This window comes from Oncorhynchus nerka, linkage group LG21 (assembly GCF_034236695.1).
Source record: "Oncorhynchus nerka isolate Pitt River linkage group LG21, Oner_Uvic_2.0, whole genome shotgun sequence".
NCBI lineage: Eukaryota > Metazoa > Chordata > Actinopteri > Salmoniformes > Salmonidae > Oncorhynchus > Oncorhynchus nerka.
In genome coordinates this window covers 11,665,648-11,690,262 of record NC_088416.1, presented here as the reverse complement: position 1 = coordinate 11,690,262, position 24,615 = coordinate 11,665,648, and the positions used below count along the sequence as shown (strand labels likewise).

Genomic DNA, 24,615 nt, shown 5'->3' with positions numbered 1-24,615 from the left:
ATGTGAGAATGCTATTCATTGACTACAGCTCAGCGTTCAATACTATAGTACCCTCAAAGCTCATCACTAAGCTAAGGATCCTGGGATTAAACACCTCCCTCTGCAACTGGATCCTGGACTTCCTGACGGGCCGCCCCCAGGTGGTGAGGGTAGGTAGCAACACATCTGCCACGCTGATCCTCAACACTGGAGCGCCACAGGGGTGCGTGCTCAGTCCCCTCCTGTACCCCCTGTTCACCCACAATTGCATGGCCAGGCACAACTCCAACACCATCATTAAGTTTGCAGACGACACAACAGTGGTAGGCCTGATCACAGACAATGACGAGACAGCCTATAGGGAGGAGGTCAGAGACCTGGCCATGTGGTGCCAGAATAACAAACTATCCCTCAACGTAACCAAGACTAAGGAGATAATTGTGGACTACAGGAAAGGGAGGACTGAGCACACCCCCATTCTCATGGGGCTGTAGTGGAGCAGGTTGAGAGCTTCAAGTTCCTCGGTGTCCACATCAACAACAAACTATCATGGTCCAAACACACCAAGACAGTCGTGAAGAGGGCACGACAACGCCTATTCCCCCTCAGGAAACTAGAAAGAATTGGCATGGGTCCTGAGATCCTCAAAAGGTTCTACAGCTGCAACATCGAAAGCATGCCTGGTACGGCAATTGCTCGGCCTCTGACCGCAAGGCACTACAGAGTATAGTGCGAATGGCCCAGTACATCACTGGGGCTAAGCTGCCTGCCATCCAGGACCTCTATACCAGGCGGTGTCAGAGGAAGGTCCTAAAAATTGTCAAAGACCCCAGCCACCCCAGACTGTTCTCTCTACTTCCGCATGGCAAGCGGTACTGGAGTGCCAAGGACAAAAAGGCTTCTCAACAGTTTTTACCCCCAAGCCATAAGACTCCTGAACAGATAATCAAATGGCTACCTGGACTATATGCATGTTGTGCCCCCCCGCAAACCCTCTTTTTACGTTGCTGCTACTCTCTATTAATCATATATGCATAGTCACTTTAGCTATACATTCATGTGCATACTACCTCAATTGGGCTGACCAACCAGTGCTCCTGCACGTTGGCTAACTGGGCTATCTGCATTGTGTCCTGCCACCCGCCAACCCCTCTTTTACGCTACTGCTACTCTCTGATCATCATATATGCATAGTCACTTTAACCATATATACATGTACATACTACCTCAATCAGCCTGACTAGCCGTTGCCTGTATGTAGCCACACTACTTTTATAGCCTCGCTACTGTATATAGCCTGTCTTTTTACTGTTGTTTTATTTATTTACTTACCTATTGTTCACCTAACACCTTTTTTGCACTATTGTTTAGAGCCTGTAAGTAAGCATTTCACTGTAAGGTCTACACCTGTTGCGTTCGGCGCACGTGACAAATAAACTTTGATTTGATTTGTCTCGAGGCTTAAACATCCTTCTTTAACAAGTCTCCTCCCCTTCATCGATACTGATTGAAGTAGATTTAACAGGTGATATCAATAAGGGATCATATCATAGACTGACCAGGTGAATCCAGGTGAAAGCTATGTCATGTTTTGTACACTCGGTGTATAATAGAATTGTGGGTATATTTGTGGAAAAAATTCTTACACAACCAAATGGTTAACTGACATATTCTAAAGCACCCACCATCACTGATACATCCATTACACAACCTTCAGTGTGGATGGAGGAAATAAGAAATTAGGAGGGGAAAAATGGGGGAGGGGCGACAGAAAGACAGTTGGCACAGACTGCATGATGATGCTGTCTATGACGAAAGAGGGGGATGGGAGCAGATGACAGGTCCCTCCAGCACGTAGTCTAAGGTACAGTCAGTGCACCTATCCCTCGCTCCCTCCCACCTCTCTCTCGCGCTCTCTTTTTCTCGATCCATCTGTACCCTCCCTCCATCCTCTTCCAATGCATCACAGCCTCCTGCCGAGCCCTCGGCCACTGAAACACTCCGAGCCACGGTCATGTGACATCAGCCTCCAACCACTCTCCAAGGAGCACCGGCAAAAAGAGGGGAGTGTCTCTTTTCCCCCTCTCCTCCCTCCTTTGTCTCCCTCCCTCTCACTGAGTCAGACAGCAGGGTTGTGTGTCTGAAGCAAAGGCTCCATGGACGGGAGATATCGTCTCTACCAGCGATACATTGCCTGAGAGAGACAGAAGAAAAAAGGATTCCCTTCTTTCTCTCCCTCGTTGAGGAACAGAGGATGAATGGAGAAGCGATGGACATGTCCCTGGAGTCATCATCCCCGGTGGTGGAGCAAGGCACCGTCGGGGGGGTGTCAGCGGCACCAGAACCGGCATCCACAGCAGCAGCCGGTAACGGCTCCCTGCCTCCTCCACCCACCATGGCCCCGGCCATCCCGCCCTACGTCAAGCTTGGCCTCACCGTGGCCTACACTGTCTTCTACTCCCTCCTCTTTGCCTTCATCTATGCCCAGCTGTGGCTGGTGCTCCGATACCGCCACAAGCGCTTCAGCTACCAGACGGCATTCCTCTTCCTGTGTCTGCTGTGGGCCGCGCTGCGCGCCCTCCTCTTCTCCTTCTACTTCCGCGACTGCGTCACGGCCAACGCGCTGGGTCCCTTCACCTTCTGGCTGCTCTACTGCTTCCCCGTCTGCCTTCAGTTCTTCACGCTAAGCCTCATGAACCTCTACTGCGCCCAGGTGAGGGTGGGCTCCCAGGGGCCACATTGAGAGAATGGGGGGTCTCAGGGGGCCACAAGGCCCAATCTGCCCTTTTTTTCAGTCTCAGTGTCTAGGTAGTAGTTCAGAGTATTAATATGAATATACATTGATGTGTAAGTGTTGTGTACACAGAATAGCTGTGGCCTGGTATTTCTGATTTTGCTGAAATGGTGGCATCCCCAATAAGGGGGATCGGGAAATCTCCCCTAGAAGAGGTAAGTGGTAGGGGGGGTGTGAAGGCAGTGGGGTGGAGGGTAAAGGTATGAAGGCCCAGCAAAGGAAGATTAGTAACGTTTTCCTTATTTAATAGCTTAGCACAGCCATCTCATTGTGCAATGTGCACACAGCATTTAGCAATTATATATTCATACAACTAGTTATTTACAATATATCATAGCGGGCGTCGTGGTGAGGTGTGGGCAGTACGGGTCAGACAAGAAGTCATGCTGCTTTTAGATACACTGAACAAAAATATAAACGCAACATGCAACAATTTGAAAGATTTGACTGAGTTACAGTTCATTTAAGGAAATCAGTCAAATGAAATAAATTCAGTGGGCCCTAATCTATGGATTTCACATGACTGGGAGTATATATATATATCTGTTGGTCACAAATTCCTTTTAAAAAAAAGAGACGTGGATGAGAAAACCAGTCTAGTATGACCTCATGCAGTGCGACACATCTTCTTCACATAGAGTTGATCAGGCTGTTGATTGTGGCCTGTGGATATTGCCCCACTCCTCTTCGATGGCTGTGCAAAGTTGCTGGATATTGGCGGGAACTGGAAACGCTGTCATATACATCAGTCCAGAGCATCCCAAACATGCTCAATGGGTGACATGTCTGGTGAGTATGCAGGCCAAGGAAGAACTGGGGTCATTTTCAGCTTTCAGGAATTGTGTACAGATCCATGCGACATGGGGCCTTCCATGCATTATCATGCTGAAACAGGAGGTGATCGTGGCGGATGAATGGCACGACAATGGGCCTCAGGATCTCGTCAGTGGCCTCAGGGTCTCGTCTGTGCATTCAAATTGACATTGATAAAATGCAATTGTGTTCGTTGTTCGTAGCTTATGCCTGCCCATACCATAACCCCACTGCCACCATAGGGCACTCTGTTCACAACTTTGACATCAGCAAACTATTCGCCCACAAGACGTCTGCCATCTGCACGGTACAGTTGAAACCGGAATTGATCCATGAAGAGCACGTGGTCTTCATGGACGTTACACGTGGTCTGCAGTTGTGAGGCAGATTGGATGTATGGCCAAATTCTCTAAAACGACATTGGAGGCGGCTTATGGTATTATTCAATTCTCTGGCAACAGCTCAGGTGGACATTCCTATAGTCAGCATGCCAACCGCACGCTGTGTTGTTTGACAAAACTGCATATTTTAGAGTGCTCTATTTATTGTCGACAGCACAAGGTGCACAAGTGTAATTATGATGCTGTTTAATCAGCTTCTTGATATGCCACACCTGTCAGGTGGATGGATTATCTTGGCAAAGGAGAAATGCTCACTAACATGGAGTAAGCAAATTTGTCCACAAAATTTGAGAGAAAAATGCTTTTCGTGCTAAAGATTTCTGGTATCTTTTATTTCAGCTCATGAAACATGGGACCAACACTTTAGAATGTTGTGTTTATATTTTTGTTCAGTACAGAGGATGAATCCTTATCAGAGGCACGTAATTAAATGAGATTTTTTTCACATCAGCAGTTGTCACAAAGTGCTTTACAGTTACCCGGCTTAGACCCTAAAGAGCAAGCAAAGCAGAAGCGAAAGCACAGGGCAGGAAAAACTCTCTAGGAGGAAGGAAACCTAAAGAGGAACCCGGCTCAAAAGGGGTGGCCCACAATAGAGACTTACACAGCCGTTGTCTGCAGACGCCAGCAATCACACACTTGCTTGACATCCTCATGCCCACTGCTCTGTATAGAGAGCAATAATACATCTATTGGCAGCATTTGTCTCCCTTCACACATTACTATTAAAGATAATACAGTAGGGCCTCGCTTGTCTGCTGTTAACATCACGTCATGGTTTTAACTGATAAGAGGTTTGTCTACATGGCGAAAAAGGGGTCCAATTTGTTTGTATTTCTTCGGGATCCCTTCAAATGTATCTAATCTGGAGACAGAATTCATTCATGAACTGGTTCTTCAGCTGAGCGGGCACGTTGTTGATTGTTTGTTGTTGTTTTCTTGGGGGAAAATGTCCAAAGTGTAACTTGCTTTCTGATGTCACCCAAAACAGGTTTACTTCAAGGCAAAGTCCAAGTATACCCCAGAGCTCCTTAAATACAAGTAAGTGGACTGGGTTTACCCCTCTCTTCCTGTCCACATACAGGACCCTCACATATTTCAAAGGCTGTAACTAGGGCCCTGAGATTTCCGTATCTTTCCTTCCATAGGCTCCCCCTCTATCTGGTCTTCTTGGCGGTCAGTTTTCTCTTCCTGGTGGTCAACCTGGCCTGTGCCCTGCTGGTTAAGATGACCGCCACCGAGGTCAAGACCATTGTCCTGGTCAGAGTCACCATCAACGATACGCTCTTCGTGCTCTGTGCCATCTCGCTGTCCGTCTGCCTTTACAAGGTGGCTAAGATGTCCCTGGCCAGCATATACCTCGAGTCCAAGGTAGGACCTCAGAACTTGTAGATCAGGGGCTGTATGTATCAAGCACCTCAGAGTAGGATTGCTGATCGAGGATCAGGTCTTGCCTGTCCATGCGATCCTAAATCAGCGCTCCTTCTCTGAGACAATTGATACATACAGCCCCAGACTTCCATTAAGATTGACTAAGTCTGCTTCATGCTTTTCTGAAAGTAGGACACAAAGTTTTCTATTTTATTTAACGTCTTTGTATATATTTTGGAGGTGGGAAAATGTGTGAACTCGGTAGCACTAAACGGTGAACCCTCGTAAATACTAATGCTGATTGGTATCACGTTTCAGGGAAGACCCAGATGCAGACAGTGTCGAAGTAACAAAGGTTTATTACTAGAACAGGGGGCAGGCAAAACGACAGGTCAAGGGCAGGCAGAGGTCGGTATTCCAGATCAGAGTGCAAATCGTACAGAACGGCAGGCAGAGGTCAATAATCCAGAGAGATGTGACAAGGTACAGAATTGCAGGCAGGCTCAGGGCAGGCAGAATGGTCAAAACCGGGGGAAACTAGAAACAGACAGGAGCGAGGGAAAACGCTGGTAGGCTTGACAAACAAAACGAACTGGCAACAGACAAAGGACATAGGTATAAATACACTGGGGATAATGGGGAAGATGGGTGACGACAAGCACAAAGACAGGTGAAACAGATCAGGGTGTGACAGATAATAGTTCATGACCTCCCTCGCCATTGGTTGCAGGGAACGTCGGTGTGTCAGGTGACATTGATTGGCGTCCTGGTGGTTCTGCTGTACGCATCACGGGCCTGCTACAACCTGGTGGTGCTGGCTCTGACCGACATTGAGACCATCAACTCATTCGACTACGACTGGTACAACGTGTCTGACCAGGTAAGGATGACACGCTATCCCAGACACAGAATTAGTGAGAGAAGAGAGCGACAGAGAGAGAGAGAGAGAGAGAGAAAGTGACAGACAGACACAAACACAGTATATGTGGGACAAAAGTCAAATACATTTCGCCAGACAAAACACACCCTAACACCAACGATCCACAAATGCGGATCCTCTGGAGGGATAAACACACAAATGCACACTCTCTCTCTGTGCAGGCTGACTTGAGGTCCACTCTGGGGGACGCTGGTTACATCGTGTTCGGGGTGATCCTCTTTGTCTGGGAACTGCTGCCAACCTCCCTGGTGGTTTTCTTCTTCAGGGTCCGCAGGCTGCCACAGGACAGGGTGAGTGTGTGCTCCGGTGACAAGGAGGAGAAGCTTGGAAATGTTTGAATGATTTGTAAAAACGCTTTCATTTAACCAGCCCGCTGTTTATCAGCTAGTTAGTTGTTTCAACAGTAAATACCTAATACTTGCATTGCACTTACACTTCGGTTTCATTGAGATTTCATTGAAGCTAGCATCACTATTTAAGCTAATACCATTTGACGCCAGTTAGTTACCAATTGTGTTCAATTCTGAGATAAGTACCAGAAAGTGTCCGTTGCTACCACATAGTTTCTTAGTGAAAACACCAGGTAAGTACCAGCTTAAACTGGGCTCTTAAATAAAGCGTTACCGATTTCTTTATCTTATTTGGTACGCTCTGTCTTTGCAGAGTGGATCAGGGATCCCAAACCACGTGCTCTCTTCCAGAGGTTACTTCTTTGACAACCCCCGTCGGTACGATAGCGACGATGACCTGGCGTGGAGCATCCCTCCTCAGAACAACTCAGCAAGGTACAGTAGTGTCAAGACGGGGATAGATTACTTTCGAGTATGTTTTAGATTTAAAAGATATACTGAAAGATAACTACACTGAACCAAAATATAAAAACAACATCTAAAGGGTTGGTTTCATGAACTGAAATAAAAAAGATCCCAGAAATGTTCTATTCGCACCAAAACCTTATTTCTCTCAAATGTTGTGCACAAATTTGTTTACATCCCTGTTAGTGAGCATTTCTCCTTTGCCAAGATAATCCATCCACTTGATAGGTGTGTCATATCAAGAATCTGACTAAACAGCACGATCATTACACAGGTGCACCTTTTGCTGGGAGAATTGAATGTTAATTTCTATACCATAAGCCGCCTCTAATGTTGTTTTAGAGAATTTGGCAGTATGTCCAACAGGCCTCAAAAATGCAGACTGCGTGTGTGGTGATGGGGTTATGGTATGGGCAGGCATAAGCTACAGAAAACGAACACAATTGCATTTTATTGATGGCAATTTGAATGCACAAAAATGCTTCGAGATCCTGAGGTCCATTGTGAGGCCCATTGTTTTTTTGTTTTTTTAGTTATCAGTGACCAACAGATGCATATCTGTATTCCCAGTCATGTGAAATCCTTAGAGATTGGGGCTTAAGGAATTTATTTCAATTGACCGATTTCCTCATATGAACTGTAACTCAGTAAAATTTATGAAATTGTTGCATGTTGCGTTTATTTTTGTTCAGTATAATAATAGTAACTCAAAGATTTTATCTTTTGTGCCATAGCCTAGTTACAGACTGCTACGACTGGGGCAGCCGCAACAGCAGTTTCACTGTACAAACGGGGACGGACGAACAACGGTTGGCACCGGTGACGGGAGAGCTCCATCCATACTGAGACTTAACAAGTCCAGGGTAGGGGGTCAATTCCATTTCAATTCATTCAAATTCAGAATTTTCCAAATTGAAAAGCAAAAAAATGGTATTGACCCTAACTCTGAACCAGTCCACACTGCACTGTACAGCACCGCAATGCACTTTGTAAACTTTGACACTTCTTGACAGCATCTGTATTTTGTCCATCAGCCACCGTATTGCATTAGTCACTTAGTGATAATGTAGACCAGTGGTTCCAAAACTATTTCACTCGGGGCCCCCCCCTTCCATCATTGGGGAACATCCCGTTAGCCGACATGGGCTAGTTGATCTGGACATTTCTGACAAGTTATAAAATAGCGCCAAGGTATTCAATGACTGACATGACAAGAGGAAAACTGATGATACACTACTCAAAATTGTGCCTTGTGCATTCTACTATAACAACTTTCAAAGTTGAAAGCCAGACTGAGTTCCTTAAAAAATATATAAAAAAAAAATTTAAACTCTGCATCCCCCTATTGACCACCCCACAGTTTGGGAACCAGCTAGACATTGTAGAAAGTCATCTAGAAAAGCTGTGAAATAAACCCATATTATAAGCTAGCACTAAGTCATGCACAAACATATACATCAAGGTAGTTGACCTTAGACACTATCAATATACTAAAGCCTGTATAGAACAATGACACAAATAAACAAAATCATATATCTATATCCACACAATTTATTGGCGGTGTGATGGTGAAAAAGATGGATTCTATATTTCTAACAGGAAGTTTTTAATGTAATGGAGAAAGTTTCACTGATCAGATGCTCTATTTATTTGTCTGCTTTTCTGTCTGTGGATGTATCGTGATCGGTATTGACACATAACCATGAATAAAAGGACATTTGGGGTGTGACACTCAATGTGAGGATATCCTACTGTTCTTGATTTAGTCACTAGATGAAACGGAATTGTACCCCAACATTGTCTACAATTTACTTTATGATAGGAAAGGTCAAAACAAGTCCCAATAACAGAACCCGTTTCATGGTTTATTGGTAAAAATGACTTACAAATATTAAATTAAGCGTATGGAGCAGGTGTATTCAAATGTTACCTTAACGAGGTCCAGAGCCTGCTGGTTTTCTATTCAAACCTGAATTAATTGCACCCACTTAGTGTCCCAGGTCTAAATCAGTCCCTGATTAAGGGGGAACAATGAAAAAACCCACAGTGGAACTGGTTTTGTGGTCCCGAGTTGAGTTTGAGGGGTATATAGTATACCTTTCTGTTACGGTGAGGTCAAATAGTATTGTTCTGAAAGTGTTTATACATAATGGATCATGGTAAAAATCTGAAAAAGATGCATAAAAAGTTTTGAATGACAACCAGAAATATTTATTCCTCTGTTCAAATAAATATAATCAAACAAGAATACACATCAATACAGGTGCAACTAATTATATAATCATACAGCTTTGAAAAAAAGTTCTGTCATTTTCCTTTGACAAATAGACCACTTTCTGGGTATTCTGAATATGTTAAAGGCAGAGATAGGAGAAAGCAGAAGAGCGTGGAGATCATTGGAGACAAAATTGTGAATTTCATCCAAGAAAGCAGGCTCAAGCTTTTTAAATTATTTTTTTCAAAACAATTTTTTGGAACTTTTAAGGCAGACAAGTGGATTGCACAGGACGTTCTGGGTTTTTAGAAAGCATGCGAGGCCCAGACAGACACACACGCTTTTCCTCTAAGATAAAATATTATCTTGTCTATTTCCTTCATTTTAAGCAAAGGAACAGCTTGTTCAATCTCCATAGCATTCACATTCACGACGACATTAGCGTTGCTCTTTATGTTAGCATAAGCGTTAGCTAGCTAGCACTTGACTCAAATCCTACTTACTGGACCCCATGTCTACCTTTGTTTGATTGGATCGAGATTTTCTTTTACAAAAATGTAATACAAAGTACTACCCAGGTATTGTCTGGCTACCAATAGTTTGATCTTTACACAAGGCGAACCTCACTTGCAACATTTTCTAACCAATGTTACCGAAGGGGGTGATGATGCACGAACTAAAAACTTATATGGTGGAAAAACTCAATGTGCTTTGACATGATAGAAAAGAAAAAAGGCAACAGAAAATCTTTGGTCCACATGGTGAAATACCTACTTCAGACAGAACTCAAACATGTATAGTGTGTGGAACGTTAGGGCTGTTTTCCTAAAGAAGTTAAACACGCTTCATGTTATGTTTCCTTGCCACGATACTAACGAGTATCGCCATACTGGTATCGTCCCAGTCCTGAAGGGCATGACAGTATAAAAAGGTTGTGTGACGTTAAATGCCATTACGTGTATCCATTTTGAATTGATTTACATGGCAAGCTCACCAAGTCACCCCGACCATCACGGGGGAACAAACCCCCACTGCTTGTTTCGAGTTGCTTCTTCTCACACCATTGGCTACATTCTCCATTATACTTTAACAGTACTCTTCTCCAACATGGCAGCTTCACAGCATGACAGCTTATTTAAGTGAACTATGAAACAAATACTGGCGTGGCTTTTCATTGCCATGGAAACACCTCTTACACATTTGGGATTGCCATCACCCTGGCTAGTTTCGACTTCCATAAAACCAATAAAATAAGAATAAAACACCAGGAACCGTTCTGCCACCAAATAGAATAGGTATGAGAAAAGTAATGCAAGCGTATCGTGGCCAACAGATACCCAATCTGTAAATTGTTCTTTTTTTTCACATTTAAATGGAGGCTTTATATAATATGATGCGCAGAAAGACTGGATTGCCAAATGGAGATGTTAAAACACCCCTTAAACAGCACAGTTAAATGCACAGACAAAAGCAAAAGCAGACATAGTCGCTCACATAGACATTCTTTCAACCGATGCACTAACTCACACAGAGAAAAAGGTTACACCTCTAGGATAGGAAAAGGCAGCTGCGCTTATCAAGTTTATGCTCGTAAAAGTACGGAATGAATTCTAGTTCTCGTTATCCCTCGTTATCATTTAGCTGCAACTGGCGATCAACGACAAACAAGTATTCTCACACACACACCTTCAATAACACACTCGCACAGACACACACACCCACACTCACTCAAGGATGGGTTTAGCTCACAACTAATATGCCTGACATAGTGTACACTTTCATCCACAAAAGTAGTAACAATGAAAGGAAACAGAGGTACAGATTTCTCAGACTTAAGAGTGCCGTTGCTCTCTGGAAAGGAAGAGGAGAGAAGGAGAGGTGTACATAAAGGAAGGAGGAGGGGGTGGGGGTTCAGTGTCGATCCTGAAGTCCCTGAACTTGATCTTATTCTGGGGAGGAATAAGACTATTGCAGTTCCCTCTGGGTTGGCTCCACCTGGTGGCCGGGAGGTGGTAGTGCTGTTGGGGGGGTGTTACCTCTTCTCCTTCAGCAAGGCACGGAAACTATGGAGCTGGTGGATGCTTGTGGAGAGCCTAGAGGGAGAAACAGAGAAGGGGGAGGAGTTGGGGAGAGAGAGATTGTGAAACTATGACAATATATGCAATATTTACTAAATGTATGTCATGCTAATAGTAATTTGAAATTGTGAGACAGAGAAAGAGCGAGTGAGAAGGAGTTAGATGCTAACATTACTTGAATCACCGGTCATGAGGCCAACTGTGTTCATTACGCACCAAAGGGAACAAAACGGACTGAAACGGAAGGACTACCTGGATTTGTCCAGCATGAAATGGTAATTTTCATTTCCCGTTTTAAAACATTTTCCCATTGTGTGCTCTAATGAACACAACCCAGTTTCCAAAGCAGTAGTATCAACCATAAAAACACAGTGTATAAAAGTGGTATTAACCTCCCAAAGCCATTGAGCAAGGCCACTATCTCCTGGCGTGTCAGCTGGAAACCCTTAGAGGGGCTGTGTTCCGGCAGGTTCTTGATCTCCTTCTCAGAGAAGAGGATCTTCAACGCCGTGCCCAGCCCTTGGGTCTGCAATGGGGGGGTTGGGGGAGCCATGGGTTAATCATGTGAGAAAGCCTGAGATCTCACACACGTCAATCCATGATCCCATGTGGTTTATTGGCAACAAGGTTTCATGAGCGTATAATTTAAATGTTTCTCAATCCTGGTCCTGCACACTTTTGATTAAACTAATCAACTCATCATCAAGCCTTTGATTAGGGGAATCAGGTGTGTCATTGTTAGGGCAAAAACAAAACATTTCCCTGAGTCCCCAGGACCAGGACTGGAAAACACTGACCTAAGGGCTGAAACCGCAGCAGTTTGGTGGCACCTTAATAGGGGAGGACAGTTTTGTGGTAATGACTGGAACGGAATAAGAGAAAAGGCAACAAATACATCAAACACATGGTTTCCAGGTGTTTTATTCCATTCCATTTGCGCCATTCCGGTCATTATTATGAGTCGTGGCTTGTGGCTAAAACATCGTCGCCCCATAAACCACATGGGGGCGTTGATTTCAATGTGCGGAGTGGAGTCTCTTTTTACCTTATGAAAATATTTGATATCCAGCAAATGCTCAGAAATATTGGATGTGGATACTGGTATGTAATATTTAAATGCATCATCAGATCGAACATTGTCCCACGATATAGGGTACAATTCCATATCGTTTCTTCCTCTTGACTGTACTCAGAATCCATTGGTTTTGGTTATTCTCCTAAGGGTATTGTTACTGCTTATAAATGGTGCCCCTGTGTTATGTGCCGGGATCAATTTGAAATCACAGAAGTATTCTTTTAGTTAAATCTTCATACATCAAGAATTTAAGATATATTTTCTACAGTATGTATTAAACTGAAGGAAGTTGCACTGTAATTTGCAAATTAACTAAATAACACTGATATGCAGAGAAATGAAAAATTGTCTGACCACATCTACAAATAGCACTGCCTACCCACTTATTGCATAACAGCTAACTACTGCACAGCAAAACGGGTAACTACCGCTAAAAATAACCACGTGTCCACAGGAGGCAGGACAAGAGTCCCAAAATGGCATACCTGTAGCTTCCCCCAGAGTCGACATTTACTGCAGCCCACACAGTCCATGATCCGGGAAATGTTTTTAAAATGTAGCCGGAATTCCTCCTGGGAAAACAGGGAGAGAGAGAGAGACGGGAATGTTTCAGGCTTTGCTTCCTGTGGGGGTACGAGTTAGGCTCAATGTGGATAAATAGCTTGCAAACACCTGCATTCATTCAGTATAATTTGAACAGATTTAGTCAATCAGTGCGGCTGAGGAATCAAACACACATACACTCGCACCAAGTCAGTTGTCATTAGCTTTTAGCTTAGCTATTATGACTTCATGTCAGCCTTAGAAGATGGCGCTGGAGGGGATGGCTGCCGTTTTATGGGCTCTTAAACAACATTGCTATTTGTTTGTAACTTATTTTGTACATAATGTTGCTGCTACAGTCTCTTATGACCGAAAAGAGCTTCTGGACATCAGAACAGCGATTACTCACCTTGAACTGGGCAAATAATCTTTCTTGAATGAGTCAGACGAGAGGGATTTACTCCACACACCTGAACAGGCCCTCATCCCTATCATTCACAGGAGAAAGAGACTAAGGAGATCGGGGTGCCTTGTGAGGATCTGGCGACGAGCGGCTAATCTGCCTTTGCCATCGGTACTATTGGCCAACATACAATCACTGGATAATAAAGTGGACAAACTACAAGCACGTATATCCTACAAACAGCATTTTCAAAACAAATATCTTACGTTCCACCGAGCCGTTGTTGAACGACGACATGAATAACATACAGCTGACGGGTTATACAGTGTATCGGCAGGATAGAACAGCAGCCTCTGGTAAGACAAGGGGTGGCGGTCTAAGTATATTTGTAAACAACAGCTGGTGCACAATATCTAAGGAAGTCTCAAGGTTTTGCTGAGGTAGAGTATCTCATGATGTAGACCACACCACCTGCCAAGAGTTTTCATCTATATTCTTTGTAGCCCTCTATTTATTAAGACAGCACTCAATGGGCTGTATACGGCCATAATCAAACAGGAAAACACTCATCCAGAGGTGGCGCTCCAAGTGGCTGGGGACTTTAATGCAGGGAAACTTAAATCCGTTCTACCTCATTTCTACCAGCATGTCACATGTGCAACCAGAGGAAAAACAACTTATAACCCGAAAGCTTATAAGAAATCCCGCTATGCCCTCCGACGAGCCATCAAACAGGCAAAGCATCAATACAGGACTAAGATCGAATTGTACAACACTGGCTCCAACACTCGTCGGATGTGGCAAGGCTTGCAAACTATTACAGACTACAAAGGGAAGCACAGCCAAGAGCTGCCCAGTGACACGAGCCTACCAGATGAGCTAAATTAATTCTATGCTCGCTTCGAGGCAAGTAACACTGAAACATGGATGAGAGCATCAGCTGTTCCGGACAACTGTGTGATTACGCTCTCCGCAGCCGATGTAAGTAAGACCTTTAAACAGATCAACATTCATAAGGTAGCAGGGCCAGACGGATTACCAGGACGTGTACTCCGGCAATGCGCTGAAAAACTGGCAAGTGTCTTCACTGACATTTTCAACCTCTCCCTGTCTAAGTCCGTAATACCAACATGTTTCAAGCAGACCACCATAGTCCCTGTCCCCAAGAACACTAAGGTAACCTGCCTAAATGACTACCGATCCGTAGCACTCACATTTGTAGCTCTGAAGTGCTTTGAAAGGCTGGTCATGGCTCACAAACATTATTATCGCAGAAACCCTAAAACCACTCCAATTTGCATACCGCCCCAACAGATGACACAATCTCTATTGCACTCCACACTGCCCTTTCACACCTGGATAAAAGGAACACCTATGTGAGAATGCTATTCTTCGACTACAGCTCAGCATTCAACACCATAGTGCCCTCAAAGCTCATCACTAAGTTAACGACCCTGGCACTAAACACATCTCTCTGCAACTGGATCCTGAACTTCCTGACGGGCCGCCCCCATGTGGTAAGGGTACACATCCGCCACGCTGATCCTCAACACAAGGGCCCCTCAGGGGTGCGTGCTCAGTCCCCTCCTGTACTCCTTGTTCACTCATGACTGCACAGCCAGGCACGACTCAAGCACCATAATTAAGTTCGCCGAAGACACAACAGTGTTAGGTCTGATCAACGACAAGACAGCCTATAGGGAGGAGGTCAGAGACCTGGCCGTGTGGTGCCAGGACAACAACCTCTCCCTCAACATGATCAAGACAAAGGAGGAACGAGCACGCCCCCATTCTCATCGACGGGGCTGTAGAGGAGCAGGTTGAGAGCTTCAAGTTCCTTGGTGTCCACATCACCAACAAACTAACATGGTCCAAGCACTCATGAAGAGGGCATGACAAAACCTATTCCCCCTCAGGAGACTGAAAAGATTTGGCATGGGTTCTCAGATCCTAAAGGCCCTAAAAATTGTCAAAGACTCCAGCCACCCTAGTCATAAACTGTTCTCTCTGCTACCGCACGGCAAATGCTACCGGAGCGCCAAGTCTAGGTCCAAGAGGCTTCTAAACAGCTTTTACCACCAAGCCATAAGACTCCTGAACATCTAATCAAATGGCTACCCAGACTATTTGCATTGCCCCCCCCCACCCCCTCTTTTACATTGCTGCTACTCTCTGTTATTATCTATGCAAAGTCACATTAATAACTCTACCTACATGTACATATTATCCCATTTACCTCTACTAACTGGTTTCCCTGCACTCTTGACTCTGTACCGGTACCCACTGTATATAGCCTCGCTATTGTTATTTTACTGCTGCTCTTGAATTATTTGTTACTTTTATTTAACATTTTTGGAGGTCTTTTTCTTAGAACTGCATTGTTGGTAAAGTAAGTAAGCATGTCACTGTAAGGTTGTATTCAGCGCATGTGACAAATACAAATGTATTTGATTTTAAATGTACAATATGTAGGCCTACTTGCCCATATCTTGGAAGTGTCAAGTCAAGTTCAATGGACGCATCAAAATCATTACACAGTGTATAAAACCACTGTCTGTTGACCGAATACTGGCCCATTTGATTAGCCGCTCGTGCAGTGAGCTAGCACAAAAATCTGCATAGACACATCTGCTCTCCACAGTCCAAATAGACCCACTGTACAAGACCCACTGTACAAAGCTATGCTAGGGACCAAACCTATTCTAGGACTGGGCTTATGGCACATAGCAGCATGTTAGTACTAACAGTGAAATGAAAGTGAGATGTGTGGACTCACCTTCAATGTTTTTGCTTCGATCTTCTGCCCAGCAAACATGGACTTCTCGTCAAAGTGCATTGGGAAAGCTCTGGGAGACGAGAACAGGCAGTTATTTCGAAGCCAAGACAATATCCCCTCTAATTCACAATCAAAACCGACCACCTGAACTGAAACTCATGGTCTCATTGAAGCCCAAGAGTTCAGTAGCGCGAATGATCCTTAAGACCTCAATTGGTATTGTGGCCTGGTTGTTCTAGATGTAATGCTCTACAGTGTTGGCATAGGATTGAATCTAGCCTACTGTCTTTTGACACAACCTCTCTCTATCGTTCTTCACTGTCACCCTTCTCTCTCACTATCTCTTCTATAAATAGAAAAAAATCACTTGAAAAAAAATATATGTTAAAAAAAATGTACTAACTTGGTCTCGTTGAAGAACTGCAGCAGTAACTCTTTGGAGGCTTGGTCCTCTTGACGGTCGCCCGTATACAGGTTGACGAAGGCTCGATCGAAGTAGGGCGCCACCTTGGAGAGGGCACGCAGCTCGATCAGGTAGAGAAAGTAGAGGTTCTTAAGGCGCCGCGTGCCCTCGCCCTTGGTCTCGGCCGGGTCGAAGCGCTGGCGGAACTCCTGCACATTGGGGCCCCACAGGGACTTGCCCCAGTCCTCTGACGAGAACAGAGAGAGTGAATAGTGAGGGTTACATAGACGTTGGCACGACTGATGACGTTGGGGTGAAAAACTGGGACCACTGATTTAGAAACCTTTATGAATTGATGTAACGAAGAAGTAAACACACATTGAATCAGTTATAGAATGATAAAACAGACCCATATGAAAGTATTCCAATACAAGAACACTTACAAAAGTAGAGTAAATATATAGAAAATGCTAAATTGGTTTTACACAAACACCAATACTCCACACACATTACTACACCCACCACCCAAATTGCCATGGTTCGTCATCCAAATTATAATTCTATGACCATATAACGCTGGTGACTGTTTTGACATCTATAGAGAGGAAGTGGTTTGTTTTTCCTACCGGCCAATAGGTACTCTGCACACAGGTGGATGTTTATGCTGCTGTGGAGACCAGATATGAGCCGGTAGAACACCCTCTTCTCCAAACACAGACCTAGAGGGGAGGAAGGGTTGAAAAAGAGAGCGAGAAAGAGTATGTAGAGGGGTGATGAGAAGAGAGAGGGGGGAGGGAGAGGGTGAGAGAAAGAGAGGAGAAAACAAGAAAGCTTGAGATACGCACACACGCACATCCCTAGTTCAGAAATAGTCTGCCATCACTGTGTATGTGTATGTCGTCGACTCAACGCATTTGAGTGACTAGAGTCCCCTCTCTTGGTCCAGTAAGTGTGTCTGCACGTCACGGGACATTCACAACAAAGGCTTATTTCATAGTCTTCTCTATACTAGAGCCAAGGAATGGAACTGTGTATGGTTTCTTTGTAGCCCACCCAAAGAGGTTTCCACCACTATTGTGTGCCTGAACAAAAACACCTTAATGAAGGCATACAAAGAGGGTGCTTCTTTTGGGCATCCTTTTACCTATATAGTGCACTACTTTTGACCAGAGTCCCCCAAATGTAGTGCGGCACTACATAGAGAATAGGGTGCCATTTGGGACGCACAGGACGCAACCTGAGAGATGTTGAAAACCCATTATACAAGAAAAAAAAGTTGGAGAGAGTCTCGGCTGAATTGGTTTGGATGCGAGTGGCTGTTCTGAGTGGTGTGGTTAAGGGGCATTCGACGATGACATGTAACATTCAAGTGATTCTGAAATGGACTAAATAACAAATAACTCAAATAATCCCATTCTAGTGGAATTCATTTAGAAGTTTCTACTTGTCCTGTGGCGTCCCATACAGGGAAATGACTATAAAGTGTAACAGTGCTGAACAAAGATGTACCAATGCTTCATTCCAAAATATATTGTGTGTTTAAAGTGAAAATAATGCTAATTTGAAGAGATTTTAAACAAATAATTTGATGAATTTTTTTTTTTTTTTTACCTTCCAGCCAGTTGTAAAAGCCTTCGCCTGCACGGATACAAGACGACAACAGGCCTTGTCAGTTTGCATTCATGAAAGAATATTATAAATAGCACAATTTAACATGCATAGATTCCAACTTACCATCATCATCTCCTCCTATGGGAATGAAAAAAAACACAAAAGGCAGAGTAGGACAAAGGCATGTTACACAGGCACTGTAGGCTATTAATATTACACATGCATGAGGACGCGCATGCACGCACGCGCACACACACACAAACCCACACTGACTTCTGGAGGGGAACACTGTACAGTATTTACTTAGAAATAACTCAAGTAACACTACAAGGAAAACATGAACAAAAGCCATGCTATCATTATTACCATCAATGATCTATTACCAGCAGGTAAGCTGATAGAGAGGACATGATCTATTACACAGAAGCTGAATATGCACACACACATCTCTGGAAATTATTCTGGAAAACTAGCAATAAATAACCATTTATATAGTTCATAATTCATATATTGGTTATTAAAAATATAACAACTCTTATTATAACCTAATAGTGAAATGAAAGCATGTGAATACACAGGGCAAACGTAAAACAAAACTAGCTGTTGGCTTCAGATTGTAAAACACAGGCCAACCTGAGAAGGAAAATGGAGACAAGACAATCCATAATGGTGAATACAGGCCGTAAGCTAGAAGAGCATCCCTTACCTCTGGGCGGAACCAGTGGGTTAAGGGGCCGGTACACTGATCTGGGCCTGCAAACCACAAACAATGGACAATCAAAATGACATACAGTCAGGTCCATAATTATTGGCACACTTGATTCGATCCCGGGCTGTATCACAACCGGCCGTGATCGGGAGTCCCATAGGGCGGCGCACAATTGGCCCAGCATCGTCCTGGTTAGGGTTTTGCCGGTGTAGGCAGTCATTGTGAATACGAATTTGTTCTTACAAGCAAAAATTAGCAAAAACAACACTATAAAATTACATAAATACTGAGCTATATTCTTTTGTTAAAAAAAAGGGAAATTATATTATTTTATACTAACACAGTTGATGATTGGCATGCCTGTTTTTAATAGTATAGCACCCTCTCCTTGCAAGGATAACGGCACTGAAGGTTTCTCTAAAATGCTTTGAGATTGGAGAAAGCGTTGGGAGGGATCTTAGACCATTCCTCCATACAGAATCTTTAAAGATCATTTTCCTACTCTTATGGACTGCCCTCTTCAATTCAAAGCACAGGATTTCATTGGGGTTCAAGTCTGGAGGCAGATGGCCATTGCAAAATGTTGATTCTGAGGTCAAGTAACCATTTCCTTGTAGATTTTGATTAGTGCTTGGGTTTATAGTCTTGCTGGAAAATCCCTCAAATGGATTATAAAGACTATAAACCCAACCAGGTTTTTTGCCACAAATGTCAGAATAAAGTTGGTAAAGTTCATGATGCCGTTGACCTTAAAAAGGGTATCAGGACCAGTGGAAGAAAAACAGCCCCATAACATCAACAATACACCACCAAATTTTACCATAGGTATGAGGTACTTTATTTCATATGCTTCCCTTTTTTGATGCCAAACACCCAGCACTGGGGTGCGTGGCCAAAGAGCTCTATTTTCATGTCATCTGACCATAGCTCCGCCTAAGAGTTCGATAAACGGCATTGTGACTTGGATTGGAACCGGTGCTATGACATAAAATAGAGCTCTTTGGCCACACACACCAGTGGTGGTTTTGGAAAACAGAAGCATGTGCAGAAAAGTACCTTGTACCTGCAGTAAAATATGGTGGTGGATCTTTGATGAACACATGCCAATAATTATGGTCCTGACTGTACATCAGACCATCGTAGAGAGGGAAGAAGCTGAAATATTTCAGCTAGCTACAGATTAGGGAACATGTCTCTTATGTGGTGTGTGTGAGTGGGCTGTGCACGAGTAGGCATGGGAGAGATTTAGTTCATCTGTGTGTAAAACTGCATTCAGGGGCACGTAAAAAAGAAAGAAAAAGTATCTTTTTTTTATACCTTTATTTAACTAGGCAAGTCAGTTAAGAACAAATTCTTATTTTCAATGACGGCCTAGGAACAGTGGGTTAACTGCCTGTTCAGGGGCAGAACGACAGATTTGTACCTTGTCAGCTCGGGGATTTGAACTTGCAACCTTTCGGTTACTAGTCCAATGGTCTAACCACTAGGCTTACCCTGCCGCCCCGAGGCTACGTTCTGTCCCCGAACAAGGCAGTTAACCCACTGTTCCTAGGCCGTCATTAAAAAATAGGAATTTGTTCTTAACTGACTATCCTAGTTAAATAAAGGTCAAAAAAAATTTTTACATTGACAAAAGTTGATTTTGTGTGTGTCTCACTTGAAGCAGTTCTCCTCGTAGATGCTGTTCCACACTCTCCAGGCTGAGGGGCCCTTGTAGCCAGTGTAGCGCTCCGGGTTTAGGAGCAGGTCCACATAGTCTGCATCTGGTGACGTCTCATCTGACAGAAGGTGTGAGAAAGAATGAGAGAACATTGGGATGAATGGATAGATGAATCCCTTTCACTATTGCGATACACCTTATCAAATGTATCTTGTCAATGTTAAAGGGGTATTTGTTAAAGGGAAATTTCACACATTTGCACACACTGTATACAGATTTTTATTGACTGTACGTTTGTTTATCCCACGTGTAACTGTGCTTTTGTCGCACTGCTTTGCTTTATCCTGGCCAGGTCGCAGTTGTAAATGAGAACTTGTTCTCAACTGGCCTACCTGGTTAAAGAAAGGTGAATTATTTTAATTTTATTTTAATATAAAAGTTTGTCGGATGTTTTCACACCTCGAAAGTGACTGTCAAAGACCAAAATGCATTACTGCCCCGCTACACTACATGCACATTATTTGCAGACCATGAGAAGCTCCTATTATGTAAGAAGCGTGGCTTCACGAGAGTCTCGCGTTGGTGAACGTATAATCTCAGACACTCAGAAATAAAATATTTTGCAATTCCACAGACAATTGAGCCAGATGCTCGATGATGTTCTGGGGGGAGACGTGTTAGAAGATATTCTAACGACACTAGCAAAGTCTCCACCTCTCTAAAGCGTATAATTAAGCGTATAATGAAATAATTGAGCGTATAATTAAGCTCTGGTTAAAGTTTCAAGATTCGTCGCGTAGCCCGAGAACAATTTATAAAAGTGGTTCTTGCACACTGGACTAAAGTTCCACTTCCAGTGTAGCAGGTAAAAACATACTGTTTCTGCAACACCCCACTCTAGCACTAATGCTAGAAGAAATACACCAGCCTCAATCCCATATGAATGGAAAAGATAGGCACCGTCTAAAAAGAGCATTGAAGTGGAAGAACAGTGGGCCTTTTACCATCCAGCTCACAGAAGTGGTCCTGTGCGTCATCGTGCCGGGCCCAGTCCTCAAAGGCCTCTTTACTATAGTTACTATAGGAGAGAGGAGGAGCAAAAGTAATACAGCAACCAAAAGCATCGGACAATGCTTTCATTCATCTGAAATAACCACTATATTTTGGAGTGTTGGTTTAGTGGTTTCTTATCAAAGCTGATGCCCATGTATGTATGAGGCCTTTTAGGGACGTAGCATGCGTGTGCTCTTACCTCAGGGTGCTGTTAATTGCCCCCAGGTCTTGGGCTTGTTCACAATCTACTATGTCTGTGTTGGCGTTGGCCACCTGGGAATACTGGCCACAAGGATAGAAAGAGAAAAGAGCATTAGCTAGATAAAATAAGCTAACTTTAAAGTAAAAATGGGTAGCCTAAGAAAAATGCTCCATCTGGGTAGTTCAATTTGATTTCAATCACTTTTTGATGGCACCCCTTGTGATTTGAACAAAAATTTCCATATATATTTGCCCATGGTTTACTTTTTGGACCTGAATGCCAAAACCGATAAAGGTGCTCAAAGTTGAACCATTTCACATGCTCTCACTACTGGTGTCCCCAAGGGCTCAGTTCTAGGCCCCCTCCTCTTTTCTCTCTATAAACCAAGTCACTCGGCTCTATCATATCCTCTTATGGTCTCCCCTATCATTGCTATGCAGATAACACACAACTACTTTTCTCATTCCTCCCTTCTGACACCCAGGTGGCGACACACATCTCTGCCTGCCTGGCATATTTTGGATGTCATTTTGGATGTTAGCCCACCCTCTCAAGCTCGACAAGACAGAGCTGCGCATCCTCCCGGGGAAGGCCTGACCGCTCCAAGACTACTCAATCACGGTCGACAATGGCACCCCAATGGTGGAACCAGCTTCCCCCGGATGCTAGGAGAGCAGAATCCCTGCCCATCTTCCATCTGAAACCATACCTCTTCAAACTGTATCAGAAATAAGACATCTCAGTCTTACCACCCCCCACTTGTATTTTCCTACTAGCACCGACTTTGCTGTGAAAGTCTAAGGAAATGTACTTACTACGACTGTGATGTGGTTGTCTCAACTATCTATCTTAAAGATGAATGCAATAACTGTAAGTTGCTCTGGACAAGAGTGTCCACTAAATTACTAAAATGTTTGAAAAATGTCATGTGGAAATAAAATAAATTTAATATATAGGCTTGGGCGGTATACCATATACCGACGTACTTGGAAAAATCCACGGGATGGTTTTTCAATGCCTTTCAAAAAAAAAAATCTTTATACATTTGAATATTTGTAGCTACTTTAAGTAAATACCTGCAGTCAACTTGTGCAATACGTTAGGAGACATTGTGTTCTTCATTTCACCTTATTATTTAGCTTACAGTAGTCCCCAGTCACGTGGTGTTTGTTTACAAGCACACAACGAGAGCCTTGAGTCCCTCACTGTCATGCAGCATGCGCCTGGTGATCTAATTACAGTATGGAATTCACAACTAAATGTTTGCCAGCTAGATATCTTATAATTATTAAGTTAACTGTGCTAAATGCTCTGCAATTCTGCATTTGGTTTGCTAATTTAGTAGCTAGTTCGCGCTCTAGCAAAGTGGTTAGCTTCTTCCAAAATCAAGCATTTGCATGGTAACAGCAGAGAATACCCTCCTGGATCAAGGGACTTGATGGCTAATATTAGTTTTGTGCGTGCAAACAGGTGCGCAACTGTCACTGTTTTATCATTGCAATGTTATACAAAAAGCGGCGACAGTGTGCCGACGCCTCCCAGCTGTCAGGTAGGCTGTTTGAAGTGTTCAGCCGGCTAGATTTAGGACCCAGCGGACACCAAGAGTTCTTTCACTGAGTTTTAAAAGCAAGCAGAGCAGAAATTGGCTACTCTTTAGTTGACTGATGTAGCTGGCAAGGTAACTGCTGTTGAATTTAACAGAAAAAAAACTAGTGTTTATTCGCAGTAGTGAGCTAGTGTTGTAATTGACATGTACAGTAACGTTAGCTAATATTTCATTCCCTCTCGACTGAGGTGAATGAATAAGCTACGCTAGCTAGTAGTACCTACCACAGCCAGGTCCGCTCTAGCCTCTAGTTATCCGTCAGATAGTAATAATGGCTACCTCATATCACTATCTAACAGCTGTTGTTTGTATGGAAAGGTTTTGTAACCTTTGTTTTGTCCCGTTTCAGAAGTAAATTAACTTGGCTAGCTTTCACCAGATAATGTACCGTTAGAGAGAGAACTGGCAAAAAGTTGGCTAACATTAGCTATTCTTCTTCTCAATCACACTAGACCTGAATTAAACAATGAAACCACCGGCCAAATGATTGAAGATTGATATTCTGACATTTTTTCAGTGCATTGTGAGTTTTTTTTAGTCAATATGGCATAGTAAACTTTATTGATCTGTCAGTTTCCCTAGCTAACTCCCTACTTTTCACACTGACACAGTAATAAACAGCTCTAACGTTACAGGCTTCACTGTCATGGTGCACAGTAAAGGACTGCGCAGGACCAATTCCTTCATCCTGCTCCCGCCCGCACCCGCTGGCTTTCTGTTTGTACTCAGGCACTCTACTGTAACTCTAAACCACTCTGACATCAATGCAAATGTATTTAAAAATGTAATCAAACACTTCATGAGAGCCCACAAGCTCATGTTGCGCAACATTTCTATAGGCTTTGCAATTGCGGAAGAAAACAGAGTGATGGCCGCTAATAATTTTAAAAAAGGAGGATCCCATCCTAATATTAAGCACATTGCTTATATTTACAACAGGAGAATAGCCTACCTGGCTGGCATGAAAATAAACCACGGAGAAAAGCGTCCTCCATTCACTATTTAAGTGCATAGATGACATGTATTTTTTCCCACTGCCCGGGTTTCGATACAGGTGCATGATAATGGTCCATTCTAAATCAAAACAAATGTCACACATATATTATTTTGCATATGTAAGACCAGATTAAATCAAGAAAAGTCTGATGGGTGACAATACTAGCCTATC

General features: G+C 43.5%; 2 protein-coding genes across 6 annotated transcripts in view; one reads left to right on the top strand and one right to left on the bottom strand.

Moving 5' to 3' along the window:
* The first annotated feature begins 2,079 nt into the window (after positions 1 to 2,079).
* On the top strand, positions 2,080 to 24,079 carry LOC115103915 (G protein-coupled receptor 137Ba-like). Of its 4 annotated transcripts, none has more exons than XM_029624975.2 (7): positions 2,080 to 2,692; positions 4,979 to 5,028; positions 5,136 to 5,358; positions 6,089 to 6,238; positions 6,460 to 6,588; positions 6,962 to 7,083; positions 22,326 to 24,079. In XM_029624975.2, the coding sequence occupies exons 1-7, from the start codon at positions 2,234 to 2,236 to the stop codon at positions 22,540 to 22,542; spliced, it is 1,350 nt and encodes a 449-aa protein (XP_029480835.2). In that variant the 5' UTR covers positions 2,080 to 2,233; the 3' UTR covers positions 22,543 to 24,079. The 4 variants fall into 4 exon arrangements, with proteins under 4 accessions (XP_029480835.2, XP_029480834.1, XP_029480833.2 ...); XM_029624974.2 differs by having other exon boundaries at positions 2,085 to 2,345; XM_029624973.2 differs by lacking the exon at positions 22,326 to 24,079 and adding an exon at positions 7,848 to 8,849 and having other exon boundaries at positions 2,086 to 2,692.
* Positions 9,302 to 24,615, bottom strand: part of LOC115103914 (ERO1-like protein beta) — a 32,773-nt gene continuing 17,459 nt past the window's right edge. For both annotated transcript variants that reach the window (XM_029624970.2, XM_029624971.2), the window contains exons 5-16: positions 21,839 to 21,921; positions 21,591 to 21,664; positions 20,584 to 20,704; positions 18,924 to 18,970; positions 18,341 to 18,355; positions 18,218 to 18,244; positions 17,233 to 17,325; positions 16,607 to 16,853; positions 16,204 to 16,273; positions 12,967 to 13,053; positions 11,799 to 11,932; positions 9,302 to 11,421 (exon numbers count right to left, since the gene is read on the bottom strand). In XM_029624970.2, the coding sequence (XP_029480830.1) occupies positions 11,361 to 11,421; positions 11,799 to 11,932; positions 12,967 to 13,053; positions 16,204 to 16,273; positions 16,607 to 16,853; positions 17,233 to 17,325; positions 18,218 to 18,244; positions 18,341 to 18,355; positions 18,924 to 18,970; positions 20,584 to 20,704; positions 21,591 to 21,664; positions 21,839 to 21,921 (1,059 nt within the window). In that variant the 3' untranslated portion in view covers positions 9,302 to 11,360. The remainder of the gene's footprint in view (positions 11,422 to 11,798; positions 11,933 to 12,966; positions 13,054 to 16,203; positions 16,274 to 16,606; positions 16,854 to 17,232; positions 17,326 to 18,217; positions 18,245 to 18,340; positions 18,356 to 18,923; positions 18,971 to 20,583; positions 20,705 to 21,590; positions 21,665 to 21,838; positions 21,922 to 24,615) is intronic.

What these genes read in the sequence shown, in the direction of transcription:
- LOC115103915 (XM_029624975.2), top strand. Translation starts at nt 2,234, where the DNA reads ATGAATGGAGAAGCGATGGACATGTCCCTGGAGTCATCATCCCCGGTG. An exon ending in TGAACCTCTACTGCGCCCAG is followed by an intron (nt 2,693 to 4,978) that starts GTGAGGGTGGGC and finishes CACCCAAAACAG; the next exon opens with GTTTACTTCAAGGCAAAGTC. An exon ending in GGTACAACGTGTCTGACCAG is followed by an intron (nt 6,239 to 6,459) that starts GTAAGGATGACA and finishes CTCTCTGTGCAG; the next exon opens with GCTGACTTGAGGTCCACTCT.